Source organism: Peromyscus leucopus, chromosome 22, assembly GCF_004664715.2.
Source record: "Peromyscus leucopus breed LL Stock chromosome 22, UCI_PerLeu_2.1, whole genome shotgun sequence".
Classification (NCBI taxonomy): domain Eukaryota; kingdom Metazoa; phylum Chordata; class Mammalia; order Rodentia; family Cricetidae; genus Peromyscus; species Peromyscus leucopus.
The window spans coordinates 3,041,237-3,059,936 of record NC_051081.1 but is presented as its reverse complement, the minus strand read 5'-3'; the positions used below and the strand labels follow the sequence as shown (position 1 = coordinate 3,059,936).

Here is an 18,700-nt window from a genome sequence, read left to right as displayed (position 1 = left end):
ACTGTGTTGTCTTTAAATTTTTTTTTTGATGGCTAATGAACAAATGATAACTGCTGAGAGACATTTGATTATAAAAGCTGCTGGAGTAAACCAACATATATGTTTTTAAAATGTCTTGACTTCAAAATTTAAGTCATAAGTTTAAGTCATAAAATTAAGGGATATGTTGCTTTGGGAAAGAGGTTATGTTTTTGTTTCCACAGGAAATAAGAGGCCTGGATTTATTCTGGGCTAAGGAAAATCAGGTTTAATGGAGGAAGACCCCCTGAAATCCTGAGTACAGACATGAGAAAATAAACCTAAAATAACTACAAGACATGTGACATATATTTTACCTGCTCAAACATAAAGCAAAAAATTATCTTTGACTGGCTTACGTACAATGCACAGTTTATATTTGTGTGTGTGTGTGTGTGTGTGTGTATATATATAATATATATATATATATATATATATATATATATATATATAACCTTTAAAATTTTATATATTTTCAGAGCAAGGGAACCAGACACCAATAAAAATGGCCCAGATGATCCAACATCCAAAACAGCTTCAAGGTTGCTGATTGAGATGATCCAACCTCACAGAATACTTCAGCCAAGACTTAACAATTATCCTAAATTTTCTCAGGGTCTGAAAAAGATTACCAGTACCCCCAATCATCAGGAAGTTGCCTAGAGAACTATGTCACATTCTCCAAAAATAGATTATAGATGTTTGTCTTTGCTTAGGAGGTTTGTTATAAATTGTTATTGGTCATAGTCAATCTCTTTCTAAAGAAGAAAAGAGGATATTATATAGAAATGATGTGGGAAAATGTATATTATTATGATGGGGAAAAAGGGTAGATTATGAAATCTACTTTAATCCAAAAAACAACTGTTATGCTCACATATTTTACATTGATATGGATTTTAATTTATTGATACAAATTTAAAGTTATTTTTTTATACTGCATGTATATTTCTACTCTTGTTTAAAGTAGTATATGCTGTTGGTTATTTTTTTACTCTTTTGGGGGGCCCACCACCCAGCTCATAAATAAATCACACACAGAGGCTTATTCTTAATTATAAATGTCCAGCCTTAGCTTTGCTTGATTCTTGCCAGCTTTCCTTAACTTAAATTATCCCATCTACCCTTTGCCTCTGGGCTTTTCCTGTTCTCTTACTTCTGTAAATCTTACTATTACTCTATGGCTTGCTGTGTAGCGCTGAGTGGCTGGTCCCTGGGGTCCTCCTCCTTCTCTGGCTACTTCTTTTTCTCCTCCCAGATTTCTCCTTCTATGTATTCTCTCTGCCTGCCAACCCCACCTATCCTTTCTCCTGCCTCCCTATTGGCTGTTCAGTTCTTTATTAGACCATCAGGTGTTTTAGACAGGCAAAGTAACACAGCTTCACAGAGTTAAGCAAATGCAACATAAACAAAAGTAACATGGCTTAAAATAATATTCTACAACAATTATGTTTATACAGCTCAAATAAAATGTAATATATACATAGAACCATGGAGGATATATATATATATATATAGATAGATAGATAGATAGATAGATAGATAGATAGATAGATAGATAGCATGGAGGTCCCTAGAACGACTGTGGCTTATAATAAATTTCGGTTTTACTCAATTATTGAAAAAAAAATAGCCAAACGAATGGAAACACATGAACTATGAACCAAAGGCTGAGGGGTCCCCAGCTGGATCAGGCACTCTGAATAGGTGAGACAGTTGATTGGCTTGATCAGTTTGGGAGGCAGCTAGGCAGTGTGACCAAGTCCTGTGCTCATTGCATGAGTTGGCTGTTTGAAACCTGGAGCTTATGCAGGGACACTTGGCTCAGTCTGGGAGGAAGGGACTGGACCTGCCTGGACTGAGTCTACCAGGTTGATCGCAGTCCTCAGGGGAGGATTTGCCCTGGAGGAGGTGGGAATGGTGGGTATGCTGGGGGGAAGGGGAGGGGGGCAGGAGCGGGGAGAACAAGAGAATCCGTGGCTGATATGTAGAACTGAATGGTATTGTAAAATAAAATAATAAATAAATAAATAAATGTAATATATAATTAAGAAATATAGATTAATAGTCATCTATAACAGTCAAATTTATAGTGATGTTAGTTAGGTTTTCTAGGGATACAAATATATTTTTAATTAGATAAGTAAGCTTCAAACACTTCAAATATGTACAGAATATGACATTTTAAATGTTTTAATAACTTAGACTTTTCTTGACAGTAAGACACATCTGCTCCTGGCTTACTTCAAAGAGGATGATGAGGATCAAAGAAACTCGTTATGGAGTTTGTTTTCTTTATGGCAAAAGCTAGCCATGTGGGCAAAGAAATGGCCCTTGCTGAAGAAATTGCTGACAGTTACTGTCCAAACTGGACCAGCAGGACACACAAAAGGGGACTTCTGAACTTTGCCAAGACAAGGCAGGGCAGTCCTTCAAAATTTCCTGCTTCTGAAAAAGGTCTGTCAGATATGCTGGGCATGTAGGCCAAAGACAGATGCCCCAACATCGCAAAGAAACTTTGAGTTACTGTCCAGGCAGTCCGATGTCCCCGTCATTAGGTAACATTACATCTTTCTGGCATCTTTGATGGAGTTGAAGACTAGATAGTTATAATTATACTTTTTCTCGGTTATGATATAAGGTAAATTAGATATAAAACTTTAGATTCACCAAGATAAAATAGATAGTTGAGTGTTTTCTCTGATTTTGTCAAACACAAATAGACTAGATATTGTAACTGTAATTCTTAATTGATAACTGTTTTGCTGTATATAATTTTATTATGTTAAAGTTAAAACCTTCCTTTTTAATTAGTCAAAAAGAGGGAAATGTGAAATATTCCTTTACACTGTGTGAATATATGTCACTGTGGTTGGTTTGACAAAGAAGCTGACTGGCCAACAGCTGGACAGAATACGGTTAGCCAGGAGAGCCAAACTGAGGACACTGGGAAGAAGGAGGGCAGAGTCAGAGGTGTCTCCAGAGACACGGAGACGAAACAGGCAGTAAAGACGGAAGAGAAGCAGCGCCATGTGGCAGAACACAGATTCATATAAATGGGCTAATTTAAGCTATGAGAGTTAGCTGGTAACACACTGGAACTATTGGCTGAGCGTTTATAATTAATATTAAGTCTCCGTGTCAGTTATTTGGGAACTGACGGGTGGGAGAGAAAACTCCACCTACAAACTACCATATATTCCTAAAACAGTGAAGTTACAGGGGCGGTGGTCTACGGTGAGATTGAGTGTGACTATGGAAGGGGTGGATGGAGGACAGTTCCGTGGGGATGACATTTCTGGACAGTAGCTCCCCCTTGTTAGGTCACAAAGTAGGTGTCCCCTGGCCCCACAAATGGCGGTGCTGTTGACAATGGCCTAAGATGATGGCCCAGGGCAGATTCCTACCAGATAAACAGAAACTTAAAGTGAGCATTCCTCAGAAGTCCCGTGATGCACATTTCTATGTCAGGAAAGCATTACCTCCCTGTCCCCCACTGCCAATTACCACTCTTTTGGAGTGTACCTGGTTCCCTATTAACCCAACACATCTGCCTCAGCTCAGAGACTCTCACCAAGCTGACTCACATAAATCCCACATGCATTCCCACCACGCTGCACTCTCCACTCCCAATAAACTGTTTTTCCACCCACGGAATGGTCTAGTTTGGTGGGTTCACTCTGCCTCACTTACATCCCTTATCCATGATTTCACTTGTGGTGGATTCAGTGGCCCCCTCCCAAGCAAACCACCATCTAAAAATATTAAAGGTTAAAACCCAGAAGTAAGGTATAAGGAAGAGTGTGAGGCGTGTTTTGAGCCCCTTGCAGAGTCCCAGCTATGCGGAGGCCTGGACGCCTGGCTTCCCCAGCTGTAGCCAGCTAGGGCCAGTCTGGGACCTCTCAGTTTACCCCTGGGTTGGACAGCCGCAGGCAGTCTGTTACACGACTGTGCTGCTCATTGGAAAGGGCAGGAATTTCAAGCCACAAGACATAACAATTTCTGTCCTGACCCAGTGGGATGGGGTACTCAGGAAGATCCCTCCCTGAAAAACCCACCTAGTGATGAATTCACAGGCGAGGAAAGGCTGCCAGAACATCCAAACCTCATTTCCTTGTAGGCAGAAGTTTCTGTCCTGCCCGCCAGGTCCCCAACAACCACACGGAGGCTTATTATTAATTATACATGCTCAGCTGATAGCTTAGGCTTATTACTAACTAGCTCTTTCAACTTAAATTAACCCATTGCTATTAATATATGTATTACCATGTGTCTCATGGCTTTACCTGTCCTCCAGCATGTCTCCGGTGTCTCCGGTGACTCTGGTGACTTCAACCTTCTTCTTCCCAGAACCCTTAGTTTGGTTGTCCCACCTATATTTCCTGGTGTGCTACCGTTACTCAATCACCCACGTGTCTGGCTTTGCTCTCAGTTTTTTTTTTTTTCTGATTCTTGTTTTTTTGTTTTGTTGGTTTGTTTGTTTTTTCTTTTTGTCTGTTTATTTATTTATTTATTGAGGTTCTCACTGTTTGGCCAAGGTTAGTCTCAAACTCATGGCTATCCTCCTGCCTCAGCCTTCTGAGTACTGAGATTGTAGGGGTGAGGCACCAAGGCTAGGTTCAATTAACTCTGTAAAAATTGTTTTTGAGCCAGGTGGTGGCGCACACCTTTAATCCCAGTGCTGAGGGCTGTGGGGGTATACAGCAGGTGACAACTACTGTTTGACAGGTCGACCCAGCAGACGCACGATTCCCTGTTGGGGCCCCACTTGGCAATTTTGTTATTGACTGCAAATGACCAGTTGTTTTCTACCGGTGACTTCCTCGGGTGCCATTGCTCTGCCTCCCTGTAAGAACAGCTGTGGGGTTTTCACAGCCCTTTGGTGGTGTGATTTACATCTTTGGGCACACTTACAGTTGTGGGTGATCAGGTTATGATTTCTGTTTAGGCTGTATAATTCTGATGTATAGAAATACTACTGGGATATTTCACATTACTCAGACTGACACAGGATTTTCAGTTACAAGGACAGCCTTTTACAGACAGCTAACTGTAGGCTTCAGAGCAGATTCAAAGCAGGCTGGTTGCCCCTAGAGACAAATATATGAGGTCATATATTTTTCCAGGTGTTGTTTCACTTATTCAAGTCAGAGCTTGAAGCAACTTCAGACAGACATAACTTTCTCAGTAATTGACTTTTGCACGTAGTCCCAGCCTCAGTTCATGCTACAGGCTCAATGTTCAGCCAAATGTTGACTTACTGTCTGGGATCCCTCAGCAGCTTAGAGCTACCTGCATGGGTCAGTGTGACATTACTAGTCTAAGAGAAACTACGTGACTTATCTTGTGTTGTGAGAATGGGTAGAACCCTGAAAATGTAACTTACACTTGTCCAGAGTTTGGCTGTGAGAGAGCAGCAGTGGCGGTGTGGAGAGGGACGGCTGTGTAGAGCGGTGGGAGAGCTGCTGCAGAATGTGCGTGCGCCTGTGTGCTCGTGTGTGCGTGTGTGTGCGTGCATGTGTGTGTGCGTGTGTGTGCGCTCGTGTGTGTGCGTGTGCGTGTGCACGTGTGTGTGTGCGTGCATGTGTGCATGTGTGCGTGGTGTGTGCTCGTGTGTATGTGCATGTGTGTGTGCGCGTGTGCGTGCTCGTGTGTGTGCATGTGCGCGTGAACGTGTGTGTGTGCGTATGTGTGCATGTGTGCGTGTGCGCGCGCGTGTGTGTGTGTGTGTGCACACGCACACGCACGCGTGTGCTGAGTAAGAGATGAAAAAGAAGAAGCGTTAGGGAATGAGAGAGAATGAATGAGGGCGAATGACATGAAGGAACAGTGTAAGAGCTGGGCAGAGGGAAAGAGTGAATATGTGAGTGTGTGTAGGTGTGCGTGGGCAGAGAGAAAATGTAACATATAATTGTTCAAAGTTGGGCAGAGAAGAAGAAATGTGAGCGTGAGATGAGAGAATGAATGAAAGAATGAGTGAGTCCAGAGTGAATAAATGATGTAATAACACGTAAAGGAATGTAACAGAGTCGAGAGAAGAAATGTGTAGATGTAACTGTGCCAAAGAGACTTGTAACTGTGTGGAGACAAGATGAAGCTGTACAGAGGAGAGATGCAGAGGAGAAATGTATGTAGAAGAAACGTGGGCAGCCCTGTGAACAGACCTATGGAGAGAAATGCAGCTGTGTGCAGCTGTGTGGAGACACGAAGACTCAGAGACCATTTTTTAGAGTGACGTAAAAGAGAAAGTTCACATCGGAAGGCATGTGTTTCCTTATTTCACCAGTCAGACAGACAGAAACTTATTTCTAATTACCCCCAGGTAGAAAAAGTCTAGCCCTCAGGTAGATAAGAATTTTTCCTAAGCTCTCGCTGCCTTTGTGGATTTTCTTCCATTACCCTGGAGGTGGCCTTGGAGCAGGCTCCCCATAAGGCCTCAGATATCCCAGCAGTCAGGAGGCAGAGGCAGATGGATCTCTGTGAGTTCAAGGCCAGCCTGGTCTACGGAGTGAGTCCCAAGGGCTACAGAGAAAAACATTGTCTTGGAAAAAAAAAACAAATAAAAATAAGTAAATAAATAAAGAGTGTGGGTATGAATTTTGAAAAGAGTTATTGGGGAAGAGAGCCTAAGGCCCGTCACTGGCTCCTCAGCTGTTGGGTATCACAGAAGCCCCAGGCCACATGTGGGAGGCGTTCACAGAGCCATTGGCCAGGGAAGCCCTGTGGCCCCCAGCAACAGGCTTCTTGGTCACCTACCAGACCCCGTCTATCAGCTGACGTGACCCTACTGCTGAGGACTCCACACACCTTGGTCACCAGTTACAGAATAAACTAGCTGGAAGCATCCTTCCTGCTGGCTGGCTTTCACAGCCAGGACGGGCTATGTGGAGTGCAGGAGGGGGGCAAGTAACAGGGGCCTGCCCAGCCATGCCACCTGCGAACGGCAATGCTGACGTTCTGGTGAGTGACAGGAGGGAGCCCAAGCCTCAGTTTTTAAACCTGCTCGAAACTTTGGGGTCACAGGCCTGTGGGCCCCAAGACCGTCCTTTAGCTCAACTGACAAGGGTCAAAACATCTGTTTCTACCAAAGGCAAACACTGCTCTCAGCCCCAGCCACGGAGAGCTCAACAGTGAGCAGCCGTAGATTCGGAGAATCACGATGGCAACAGATGCTGAGAATGAGGGCCAGGACGCTTACACCGCCCCCTCTGGGCACAGCGCAGGGCAGAAGGATTCTAAAAGGCGGAAGATTAGGTGAAGGGGCTAGAAAAGGTCACCGTCCAGAATGACAGCCACCACAGTGTGGACCTGAGGCAGGGCTCCCCGGGCCATCCTACAGGTCCCAGCTGGGTCCTGAGGGGGCAATCACATTCTCTATCTCTTGAGATAGGTTCTAGGTAGCCCTGACTGGCCTAGAACTCAATGTGAACACCAGACTAGCCTGGAACTCATGAAGATCTGCCTGCCTCCACCTCCTAGACTTACCTGTCTATTAAACAAAGAAAAAACTGTGTAAGACAGTGTAAGGTGTGTGTTTGGGTCACACCTGTCACCCTAGCTCCTTTGGAGGCACAGACAGGAGGATCCAGAGTTCAGAGTCATATTTGGCCTGGGTGATATAAGATCCTCCCTCAAAAACCAAGAAAACATCCCAACACACAATAATAAAGGAAGACACACTTTCAGTTCTGTTGACTGGTCAATCCCACGGGAGGTTATCTCACAGGCGGTTACCTCACGGGCCAGCCTTCCCTTGAGTGTGGGGAAACGTCACCGCCTAAGGCCACTTATACTTACAGGTTCCTAGATCATTCCTAAGCATTCGCACTTAGAATAGAATAGTTGTTTTTTTTTTATTATTATTTTTTATGAAAGATTCCAACTTACCAGGCAAAATTCATTTTTAAAACAACATTTGTCGCCACTGATGTGTGAGACAGGCTGGAATATACCTGAAGGGGAGATAAGTCAAATATATACATTATAAATATATATGTGTGAATTTCTTATTTGTATTTGTGTATGTGTGTGTGTGTGTGTGTGTGTGTGTGTGTGTGTGTGTGTGTGTGTATGTATAGAGTGCAGGTGCCTGAAGTGGCCAGGAGAGGGTGCTGTGTCCCTGGAGGTAGAGCCACAGGCAGCTGTGATTTTTACTGTTGTTTTAGAGACAGGATCTCATTGGCCTACAACTGGCTATCCACCCCTGGTGGACATCCAAGTCCTGAAACTTCCTGCTTCCACATCCCAAACCCTGGGCTGAGAATCCTGCGCCAACACACCTGGCTGCATATTTTGAGTTCTCCAAAGTTAACTATTAGGACAGGAATGGTAGCACATGCCTGTTAGTTCAGGACTTAAGGCTGAGGCAGGAGGATTGTGAATCTGAGGCCAGCCTACACTACAGAGTGATGCCCTTTCTCAAAACAAAACAAACAATATCATCAAAACAAAACAGGGGCTGGAGAGATGGCTCAGTGGTTAGAGAACAGGCTGCTCTCACAGAGGTCCCAGGTTCAATTCCCAGAGCCCACATGGCAGCTCACGGCCATCTGTGACTCCAATTCCAGGGGACCCTATAGCTGGAATTTTCTTTGGACTGCCAAACACCTTCCAAATAAAGACACAGAGACTTATTGTTAATTATGAATGCTCGGCCTTAGCTTAGGCTTGTCCCACTGGCTCTTATAATTTAACCTGTTTCTCTTCATCTTCGTTTTGCCTCAGGGCTTTTACCTTTCTTTCATTCTGTGTATCCTACTTTCCTGCTTCCTCCGTGTCTGGATGGCTGGCCCCTGGCATCTCCCTGGCGTCTCTTTTCTTTCTTCCCCAGAGCCTCCTTCCTCCTTCCTGCCTGGAAGTCCCGCCTATACCTCCTCCCTTGCTACTGGCCAGTTGGCTTTTTATTAGACCAATCAGGTGCCTTAGGCAGGCAAGGTGACACAGCAAACACATCTTTACATAATTACGCAAATGCAACGTATCTTTGCATAGTTAAGCAAATATTCTGACATAGGACCTGACGCCCCCTTCTGGCCGGCATGGGCACTGCACACATGTGATAAACAGCCACGCAGGCAAACACCAATACAATTTTTAAAAGGGGGAGAAAAAACCCACCAAACTTCAGAATGGGGCTGCGGCTCAGTGGGCAGAGCTCCCACGTAGCATGCCCAGGCCCCAGGTTCCACCCCAGCACCACATAAACCAGACATGGTGGTGCATGCCTGCTACCCCAGCACTGCAGTGGAGGGGACAGAGGGACCTGGGCTACATGAGGCCCTGTCTCCAAAACAAAACAAAGTGCAGCCAAGGCACAGGGACTGCAGAGGGCCCAGGGTGGCGGGGGTGGGGCAGGAGATCTGCAGCAGGCACGGGAGACCACAAACCTATAGCTTTATGCCATCTGTTCCAAAGGTAATTGTACATGTAGACTTTCTTATTCACCACCAACAGCAGTTTTGAATCAGAAGTGAATAAAGCACTTGTGACCGATGCTCCTCTCGCCTAAAGACAAGGACAATACACTGTGACAGAATGCCTGACGTGGGCCTCTGAAGGGCTGCAGGTTTGTTCTCGCTCACAGGGAAGGCATGGTCCACGGGGGGTGGGGGAGGGGCAGCCAGAGCATGACTCATCACAAGTATATACTGGTAGCTGCAGCTAGTTAGGATACTAGTTTAGGAACCAAATGTTCTGGATAGTAACACTCGCTGTTTAGTTACTGCATGTTGTGCAGGCAGGCCTCCGTCTCACTCCGATCCACCTGCCTCTGTCTCTCAAAAGCTGGGAAGGAAGTCGTGAACCACCCCCCCACCCCCCCACCCCCGCAATAGATATTTGTTTTTGTTTTTTTGCTGTGTGTGGCACCTGTTTGCGTGTGCTCACGTGGACACCAGCGGCTGACGCCTCCAGCTCTTCTGTTCCACTCCACCTAATTATTTGTTTTTTAGCATGTATGATTTCTAAAGGTATAGTCCAGACCTTGAACTCATGATTCTCCTGCCTCTTCATCACATCCTACAGATGCACCTTGGCTCAGCAATTAAGACTGCTGGCTGTTCTTCCAGAGGGTCAGGGTTCCGTTCCCAGTGCCCACAGGGTGGCTCACAACCACCTATAACTCCAGATCCAGGGGACCCAACATCCCCCTCTGGCCTCCCCAGGCACTGCATGCACTTGGTGCATAGACATGGAGTTACACACACAAAGTAAATTCAGCTTTTAAAAAGAGTCATTGTTTGTATTAATGTGGATCTGGCACATGCCTTCAGGCACCTCAGGGGCCAGAAGAAGGTGTCACATCCCCTGGAGCTGGAGTAACAAACAGGTGGTTGGTGCCACCATGCAGGTGCTGGGATCGAAGCCAGTGCTCTAACCACTGAGCTCCTCTGATCTCATATTCTGAGGTCTGGTCTCACTGACCCTGGAGTTCTGTTTGGCTGGTGACCAGGGAGCTCCAGGCCCTCCCTCCTCTCCCTCTGCGGCACTGCGCTTCTCCGGCAGTTTGCAGTCACAGCCTCACTTGACCCAGGGCATGCTCTCCTCGGCCACTGCTTCCCTTGTTTCTGCCACACTGATCGGCCCAGATGCTAAGTTCGGAAGGCAGAGCCGGTCTCCGTTCAACTGTGTGCACCTTCTTCCTCAACTGAGACTCCTCTGCGAGTCTGGAGAGAGCTCAGCAGCTACAAGCATGGGCTGCTCCTGCAGGGGCCGAGGTGGGGTCCCCAGCACCCACAGAGGCTCACAACCGCCTGTGGCTCCAGTTCCAGGGGATCCAGCACCCTCCCCTGGTCTCCTTGGGCACCAGGCATGCAGACAAAACACCATATACATACAATGAAAATAGATGAAATCTCAAATAAACATTTTAAGGGAAGGGAACAGAAAAGGAGAAAGGAAAAGACCACAAGGATGAAAGAAAAGTAAGAAAAAGGAAAGGAGAGGGTGGGGGGGGGAGGAAGAGGAGGAGAAGGGTGGAACGACATCACTCTCTTCTGACTTCCTGTGACTCGGCATCTCGCAGCTGACAGACCCGTGCCCCAACCTCCAGAGTTCCCTGAGTGTGACTCATTTGGAGTCACAGTTGGGGAATTAGCTACCCTCATTGACTTGGGAATGATGAGTGGCGGGAGGCTGCTCTCAAAATTGTCCTTCGATATGAAAATCTTCTTCCTGTGACCAAGAAAACGGTGGTCAGGAAGCTTCTCAGGCCGGGCAGTCCTAAGACCCTCTCCCTTCCAAGTTCCCTGCAAGCCCAGAGTCACCCAGAATTATGTTATACTGTGTCTGCCCACTTTTTTTTTTAAATGACATAGAGACAAAATGGTCACAAATGAAATATGCCAGGTGTGGGGTGGCACAGGCCTGCTGTCCCAGCACTTCAGAGTCTGAGGCCAGAAGATCAAGAGTTTCAGGCTAGCCTGGGCTACATGAGACCCAGTTTAAAAAAAACAAACAAACTGGCAAACAGATAAACAAAGAAATGAAAGTGTGTGTGACCAGTGACCAGCAGTGGTGGTGCACATAGCAATCTGCTCCAGCACTCCAGAGGCTGAGGCCTGTGGTCGCTGCAGGTCTGAGGCCTGCCTGGGGAGAGAGAGTCAGAGCCTGTCTATAAACACAAGAGCAGGGGCCCAGTCAGTAGCACTGGCCTTTAATCCCAGCACTGAGTTCAAGGCTAGCCTGGTCTATAGCCAGGACTACACAGGGAAACCCTGTCTCGAAAAAACCAACCAAACAAACAAACAAAAAAGGAACATGGACCAGTAAGATGTCTGGATGGTTAGGACGTATGCACCAAGCCGGACCACCTGAGTTTTATCCCCAGAACTAACAGTATGGAAGGAGAGAAATGACCCCCACAAATTGGCCTCTGACCTCTACATGTCTCCACTCAGACATGTGCACAAATAAATAAATGTAATTAAAATTTTTTTAAGCCAAGAAAATAATTTTTTTGTTGTTTTGTGTTGTCAACCTGTGATTGGCGGAAGCCACAGGCTTGGCACCTGTACCCTGAGTGGCAATACTTTGTCTGTGCCCAGGACTCCCCCTCTGTGTACACACCCAGCCCAGCGAGGATTCTCTGTGGGCCGCAGACTAACAACTTGGGCCAGAGCTGGTCGGGTTTTAAAAAACTGAGAGGCAAGGGTAGAAGTGGGGAAGGGCCGGAAGAAGGCGAGGGGCGGCCGGGGGAGGAGAGCGGGGGGAGGAGAGCGGGGGAGAAGACGGGACGGCTCACCCCAGGTACAGCACGGCCTTGCTGTGGCAGAAGTCCCTGAGCACGAATGTGGAGTTGAAGGCGTAGAACAGCATGTCCTGCGGGACAGCACAGACCGGTCAGCCAGGAGGGGGCCCGCGCCTGCCCCTCAGTCCTCAGGACGGCCAGAGCTCAGGTCCTCGGCCCCAGTCTGGGCCACTGAGATCCAGAGAAGGGAAAGACAACACTAGGGACGTGTGATGCAGCCATGGAGGAACGGGCGTGCGAGGAACACTTACCCCTTCAGGTAGCGGCTTGGAAGCGAACACCTTCCCGGTCCTCACCCTGTACGACCTAGAGAGGTCAAAGCACAGCAACTGTCAGTATTTGGCTTTTCGTTTATTCTATTTTTAAATATTTTCCTTGTGTGGGTGTTTTGGCTGCATGTCTTTCTGAGCTCCACATGTATGCAGTGCCCGAGGCAGCCAGCAGAGGGCACTGTGCTCCCCAGGCCACAGTGTGGGTGCTGGGAACAGAACCCGGGTCCTCTGCAGGGGCAGCCGGTTCTCTAGCCGCTGAGCTGTTAGCCTTTCCTACCATGCTGCGTGCGGACATACTGCACAGCACGTGGTCCGGTGCGTCCCCGGTTCTGGAGTCCGACCGCACTGGATGTTGGTGGGAGCCGTTCCTGACCCGTGGCCGGAACAGAACAAGAGCTGGGCAGGGTGGCTGTGGCCCGGTCAGCCCGGGGCCTACCACAGCGGCGGGCGGCAGAGACAGAGAATGCAGAGACCCCGAGGCTCACACTCACACAAAAGACTGGGCCAATGAGATGGCGCACTACAGGAAGGAGCTTGCTGCAAAGGGCTAACAACCCAAGTTTGGGTCTGGTGGAGAGAACTGACTCCTGCAAGTTGTGTTCTGACTACACACACACACACACAGACACAGACATACACACACAGACATACACACACACAGACACACACATACACAGAGATAAACAGACACAGAGACACACACAGACACACACATACACAGAGATACACACATACACAGAGATACACAGACACAGACATACACATACACAGACATACACACACACAGACATACACACACACAGACACACATAAACACACACACAGACACAGACATACACAGACACACATACACACAGAGACACACATAAACACACACACACAGACATACACAGAGATACACATAAACACATACACACAGACATACACAGAGACACACAGACATACACAGAGACACACATGCATACACACATACACACAGACATACACAGAGATACACAGACACACATACACACACATTCACAGACATACACAGAGACACACACAGACACAGACATACACACACAGACACACACAGAGACACACATAAACACACACACATACACAGAGCTACACAGACACACATACACTCAGAGACACATAAACACACACAGACATACACAGAGATACACACACATTCACAGACACACATACACAGAGATACACAGACACACATACACACACACATTCACAGACACACAGACATACACACATACACACACAGAGACACACATACACACATACAGAGATACACAGACACACATACATACACACACATTCACACACACAGACACACACATTCACACACACATACACAGAGATACACACATTCAGAGACACACATACACAGAGATACACAGACACACATACATACACACATACACACAGACATACACAAAGATACAGAGATACACAGACACACATACACACACACATTCACACACACATATACACACTCACACATACATTCACACACACAGACACACCTACATACACATACATATATATACACACACATTCACAGACACACAGACATACACACACACACATTCACACAAACAAATATAGACATACAGAGATACACAGACACACATACATACACACACAGACACACATGCATATACACAGAGATGCAGAGACATACACAGACAGTCGCGCATGCGCACACACCCACACCCCAAATAAATTAAATAATTAGCCAGGTGTGGCACACACCTTTAACCCCAGCACTCAGGAGGCAGAGGCAGGCAGATCTCTGTGAGTTTTAGGCCAGCCTCATCTACAGAGTGGGTTTCAGGACAGCCAGGGCTACACAGAGAAACCATGTCTCAAAAATCAATAAGTAACAACAAAAAATGCAGGAGCTGGAGAGGTGGCTCAGCGGTTAAGAACACTGGCTGCTCTTCCAGAGGACCCAGGTTAGATTCCCAGAACCCACATGGCAGCTCACACCTGTCTGTGACTCCAGTCCCAGGGGACCTGATGCTGTCTGGGCACTCTGAATTTTACCCATCCCCACCGCATCCCATGCACAGTGCTGGGGATGGACCCCAGGGCCTGTGCTATGGGGGCTCTCTTCCTTGAGGGTCCCTCCAGTTTCCTGTCACTGTTTATTCAGAGACAGGCTGAATAAGTAGCCCAGGCTGGCCTCGATCTCCTGATCTTCCCACCTCTTCTTCCTCACGGTTGTGAGGGCAGCCACCATGCAGGGTGTCTGTGGTGCTGGAAGTGTCCCGGGCTTCACCGGCTGGGCCAGGTCTCTGCACACGGAGCTCCAGCCCACCCCTCACCAGAAGTTGCTTTTGCACAAGTATTCTTAAATTTCCCCACTTCGTGCTTTGCTGTTTTGAAGCAAACAAGTTCCTTGTGTGTGGGACAAGTCACCTGTCTGGCACCCCTCTGGTCCCCGAGGCTCTTGGTGCACGGTATCCTTGAAAGCAAGTTACTAAAATCTATATATAAAAGGGGACGCCCGAATGGTGGTGTTGTCACCTGCCACCTCAGCACTCGAGAGGCTGAGGCACTAGATATATATATATATATATACATACACACACATACACACATACATACATACATACATATATATTAAATTCAGAGACAGGTCTGACTATGTAGCCCAGGCTGGATGTAACTCATAGCAACCAAGTGTCTTGCTGGACTCGGCTGATGATTCAGGGTTCAGGGGTCACTTAGCAACACATAGAGATGCCATCGCATGGTAGCGCTCAGAGATGCTGCTAACCGTGGCACCATGCACAGCACCCTTCCCAGCATGACTTAACTAGCCTCAGATACCAGCAGCTTTGGGGTAGATGGTGGGACAGGTTTCAGACCGCCCGGCAGGAACTTGGATTTTATACATGCCCAAGGCCCTGGTTCCACACCCCAGCACCGGGTTTTAGTGATGTGCTTGGAAGGGATGTGTCAAGTTCGATTCCTTCAGTGGGGCTGGAGAGAAGGCCTCGGCCCACCCCTAGCTGCATCGCATCCCGGTTAGGGAGTCGCACCGGCACAGTGGCTGAGCTCTGACCACAGTGGCCACGGCCGCCAGCATCAACAGCAGCATCTCGCCTGGTCGTCCACAGCTAACACCGCTCCTCAACTGCCAAGGAGCTTGAGGAGGAGTCTGAGCATGCGCATTGAAACTAAGGTAGGCCACTGCACTCCTCTCCCCGCCCCCAAGTCTGGGCATGCGCACCTGGTAAGAAGGCTACTCTGAGGAACTTTCGGACCTGCGCAACAGAATCTCCCCAAAAGCCCAAATAGGTCTACTCAGAGGCAGGTGGAAGGAGTGGGCATGAGCAATATGGAGCCGGAGCATACACATTTAGAACCTGACAGTTAGCGCCCAGCTCCATCAGTCAGATTCGTGAGCATGCACAAATGAATTCGAGAAGTCTGCATAGAATGTACATTTGGACAGGTGGGTGTGGAACCAGGGCTTTGGGCATGCATAAAATCCACTAGTTGCGGCCGGGAGTTCGAGGCCAGCCTGGTCTACAGAGTGAGTTCCAGGAAAGGCACAAAACTACACAGAGAAAACTACACAGAGAAACCGTCTCGAAAAACCAAAACAACCAAACAAACAAAAAATCCACCAGTTGCTTTGCAGAGCTTGAGCATGCGCACTATGTTGCTTGGGCTGCTTCCTTGGAGTGCGTTATGGACATCTGTCTGTCCACACAAGAGCACGCACGTATGCGCAAAGCCTGCTACGTGCCGAAGAGAGAGGGAGGCAAAAGCCCTTCACAGGCACCGCCTCCAGTGCGCAGTGGAGATGGGGGAACCTGTAGCTGTGTGTCACCAGTGTACAGGAACAAGATAAAGTTATGGAGCAGGAGTGCGCTGTGCCCCCTTCTTACGCCTTCTGTACAGGGCGTCTCCCAGGATGACGACATAGGAAACGGACCACAGCTCCAAGGAACGCCTCCTCCAGGACCCTATCCGGAGCTCTGCGCTCTGACCACGCCCACAGCAGGCCCCACCCACTGCATCTGGGCTCGCCCACCCCCTTGACCGAGTCCCGCCCCTTGAGCCCACCTCCAGCCTCACCCCACCCCCTCCCAGGCACGCCCCTCGGGTCCCCTCCCTAACCACGCCCCCACCCTCACCTTCAAAGCCCCGCCGTTTGCGTCGTCCTTCGATCCCGCCCTGCTTCCCGTTCCTCCGGGCCCCGCCCCGTGGGGCGTTCCCCATCCGGACCGCTCACTATTTCCGCCCCTTCAAGTCATTCTTCCGCAAGCGTTCTACGTCTCGACTGTTTGCCCATCTCCTCCAAACCCGCCCTCCTACCTTGGGCCACGCCCCCACCTCGGCCAGCTCCAAGCCCCGCCCCGCGGACCACGACTCCACCTCCACTTCCTCCCCGCCTTGCACTCACCCTCACGCCACGCCCTCTGGCCACCTGCTCACCTCCAAGCCCCGACCCCTGAGCCCGTAGCACGCGCCCTTCGTCACGTGCGCAGCCGGCGGGCGAGCAGAGATGACGTAAGCGCGGTGCGCCGCCAGTAGGGCTAGTCCATCGCGGCGAGCACAGGTTACGTGCGGCTGTGGGCCGCTGCGCGGTGTTGGGCGCTTGCTTAAACAGACCGGGTTCTGGCCCAGGAGCTGAGAATGCAGACCCTCCTTGCAGAGGCAGGAGAGACCCACGGCAACAGAACTGTAGCTGTAATGATTTGGTAACGGGCTTGCTGAGGAGACAGTAAGACCCCAGAAGAACCGAGCTAAGGGAACACTGTCCCCAAACCCCAGAAGAGGAGCAGTGACAGACAAGCAGACCCTGTGTCAGGATGAGCAGCCACTGGGCCCACCCCCAGGACACATCTCTGTAAACAGCTCAAGGGGCAATGCTAAGTCCTGGCCTCCCCTAAGCCCCCAGTTCTCCTCTGGAGAACAGAGCAATTCCCCCAGGAAGGCAGGATGACCCCAGTAACACGGTGTGCTCAAGAAATAATTGTGTTGGGCTGGGGAGATGGCTCAGGGGTTAGGAGCACTGATTGCTCCTCCAGAGGACCTGGGTTCAATTCCCAGCACCCACATGGCAGCTCACAACTGTAATTCCAGTTCCTGGGGATGACACCTTCACACCAATGCACATAAAATAGATTATTTTTTAAAAAAAAGAAGAAAAAAGGATGGAAGGAAGGAATGGAGGGCGAGAGGGAAGGAGAGAGGGAGAGAGAGAGAGGAAGAAAGAAAGAAAGAGAGAGAGAGAGAGAGAGAGAGAGAGAGAGAGAGAAAGAAAGAAAGAAAGAAAGAAAGAAAGAAAGAAAGAAAGAAAGAAAGAAAGAAAGAAAGAAAGAGAAAGAAAATCTTTGCTGTGAGAATCTCCTGTCTGTTTAAACTGTTCCAAGTGTGACCTGGGCCAGGACCTGAGGGAGACTAAGGATGATGGACGGATTCACAACCACCTCTAACTCCAGCCCTGGGGACCCGACACCCTCCTCTGGCCTCCACAGGAACCAAAACACATTGTGGTGCACAGAGATGCTCATATACAAAATAAGGAGACAAGTCTTCACAGTGTAGCTCAGGCTGGCTCTAGCCATCATTTCTGCCTGGTGGTCACACTGCAAAGGAACAGCACCAAAAGCCCATGGCTTTGGTAAGAACACACAGCACATTTGGAAGTATCAAAGTCAGCACCTAAGGCCAGTCATGTGCACCTCTTGGAGAAGCTGAACCCAAACTAGTGATCTTTGTTACCCCAAGGACTGTGACATTGGGAGATGGGTGTGCTCACACCTAGCCACACCCCTAGCATCCCCTCAGAGCTGAAACCTGCCGGCCTCAGGTTTTCAGCAGCTCTTATTGGGGGCTTCCTTCACAGGAGACGGCAAGGACCTTCTGTGTATGAAACACAGGGCAAAAGCATGCAAACTGCGGCCGCCAGCTGCCCAGCACTCGCTGTGGGTCTATTCACACAGCAGCAGAGGGGCAGCGGGGGGGGGGGGGCCTCTAACACAACCAACTAAAGATACAACACGTGACCCAACGAGGGTCTCGAAAGTCCAGATAGAACTAATACTGGACAGAAACAACCGACCTCATACCACGCTCACCACTGAAGACCATGCAGAGGACCCCAGGGCACAGCAATCACCAGGTTGGGGACAGAAGTAAA

The 18,700-nt window shown here is 48.6% G+C and overlaps 1 protein-coding gene across 4 annotated transcripts; it reads right to left on the bottom strand.

The window, feature by feature from the left end:
* Positions 1-7,869: 7,869 nt before the first annotated feature.
* On the bottom strand, positions 7,870-16,874 carry LOC119086416 (cation channel sperm-associated protein subunit delta-like). Of its 4 annotated transcripts, none has more exons than XM_037197838.1 (6): positions 15,585-16,092; positions 12,517-12,571; positions 12,260-12,336; positions 11,118-11,190; positions 9,405-9,522; positions 7,870-7,970 (listed from the first exon to the last, which is right to left on the bottom strand). In XM_037197838.1, exons 1-6 carry the CDS (start codon positions 15,767-15,769, stop codon positions 7,885-7,887), a joined length of 594 nt encoding a protein of 197 aa, XP_037053733.1. In that variant the 5' UTR covers positions 15,770-16,092; the 3' UTR covers positions 7,870-7,884. The 4 variants fall into 4 exon arrangements, 1 of the variants encoding a protein (XP_037053733.1); XR_005089696.1 differs by lacking the exon at positions 15,585-16,092 and adding an exon at positions 16,787-16,874 and having other exon boundaries at positions 7,880-7,970; XR_005089697.1 differs by lacking the exon at positions 15,585-16,092 and adding an exon at positions 16,689-16,711 and having other exon boundaries at positions 7,880-7,970.
* Positions 16,875-18,700: the final 1,826 nt, after the last annotated feature.

What these genes read in the sequence shown, in the direction of transcription:
- LOC119086416 (XM_037197838.1), bottom strand. Translation starts at nt 15,769, where the DNA reads ATGCCCAGACTTGGGGGCGGGGAGAGGAGTGCAGTGGCCTACCTTAGT. An exon ending in TCATTCCCAAGTCAATGAGG is followed by an intron (nt 9,523 to 11,117) that starts GTAGCTAATTCC and finishes CCTTGTCTTTAG; the next exon opens with GCGAGAGGAGCATCGGTCAC. An exon ending in CAGATGGCATAAAGCTATAG is followed by an intron (nt 7,971 to 9,404) that starts GTTTGTGGTCTC and finishes TCTCCCCTTCAG; the next exon opens with GTATATTCCAGCCTGTCTCA.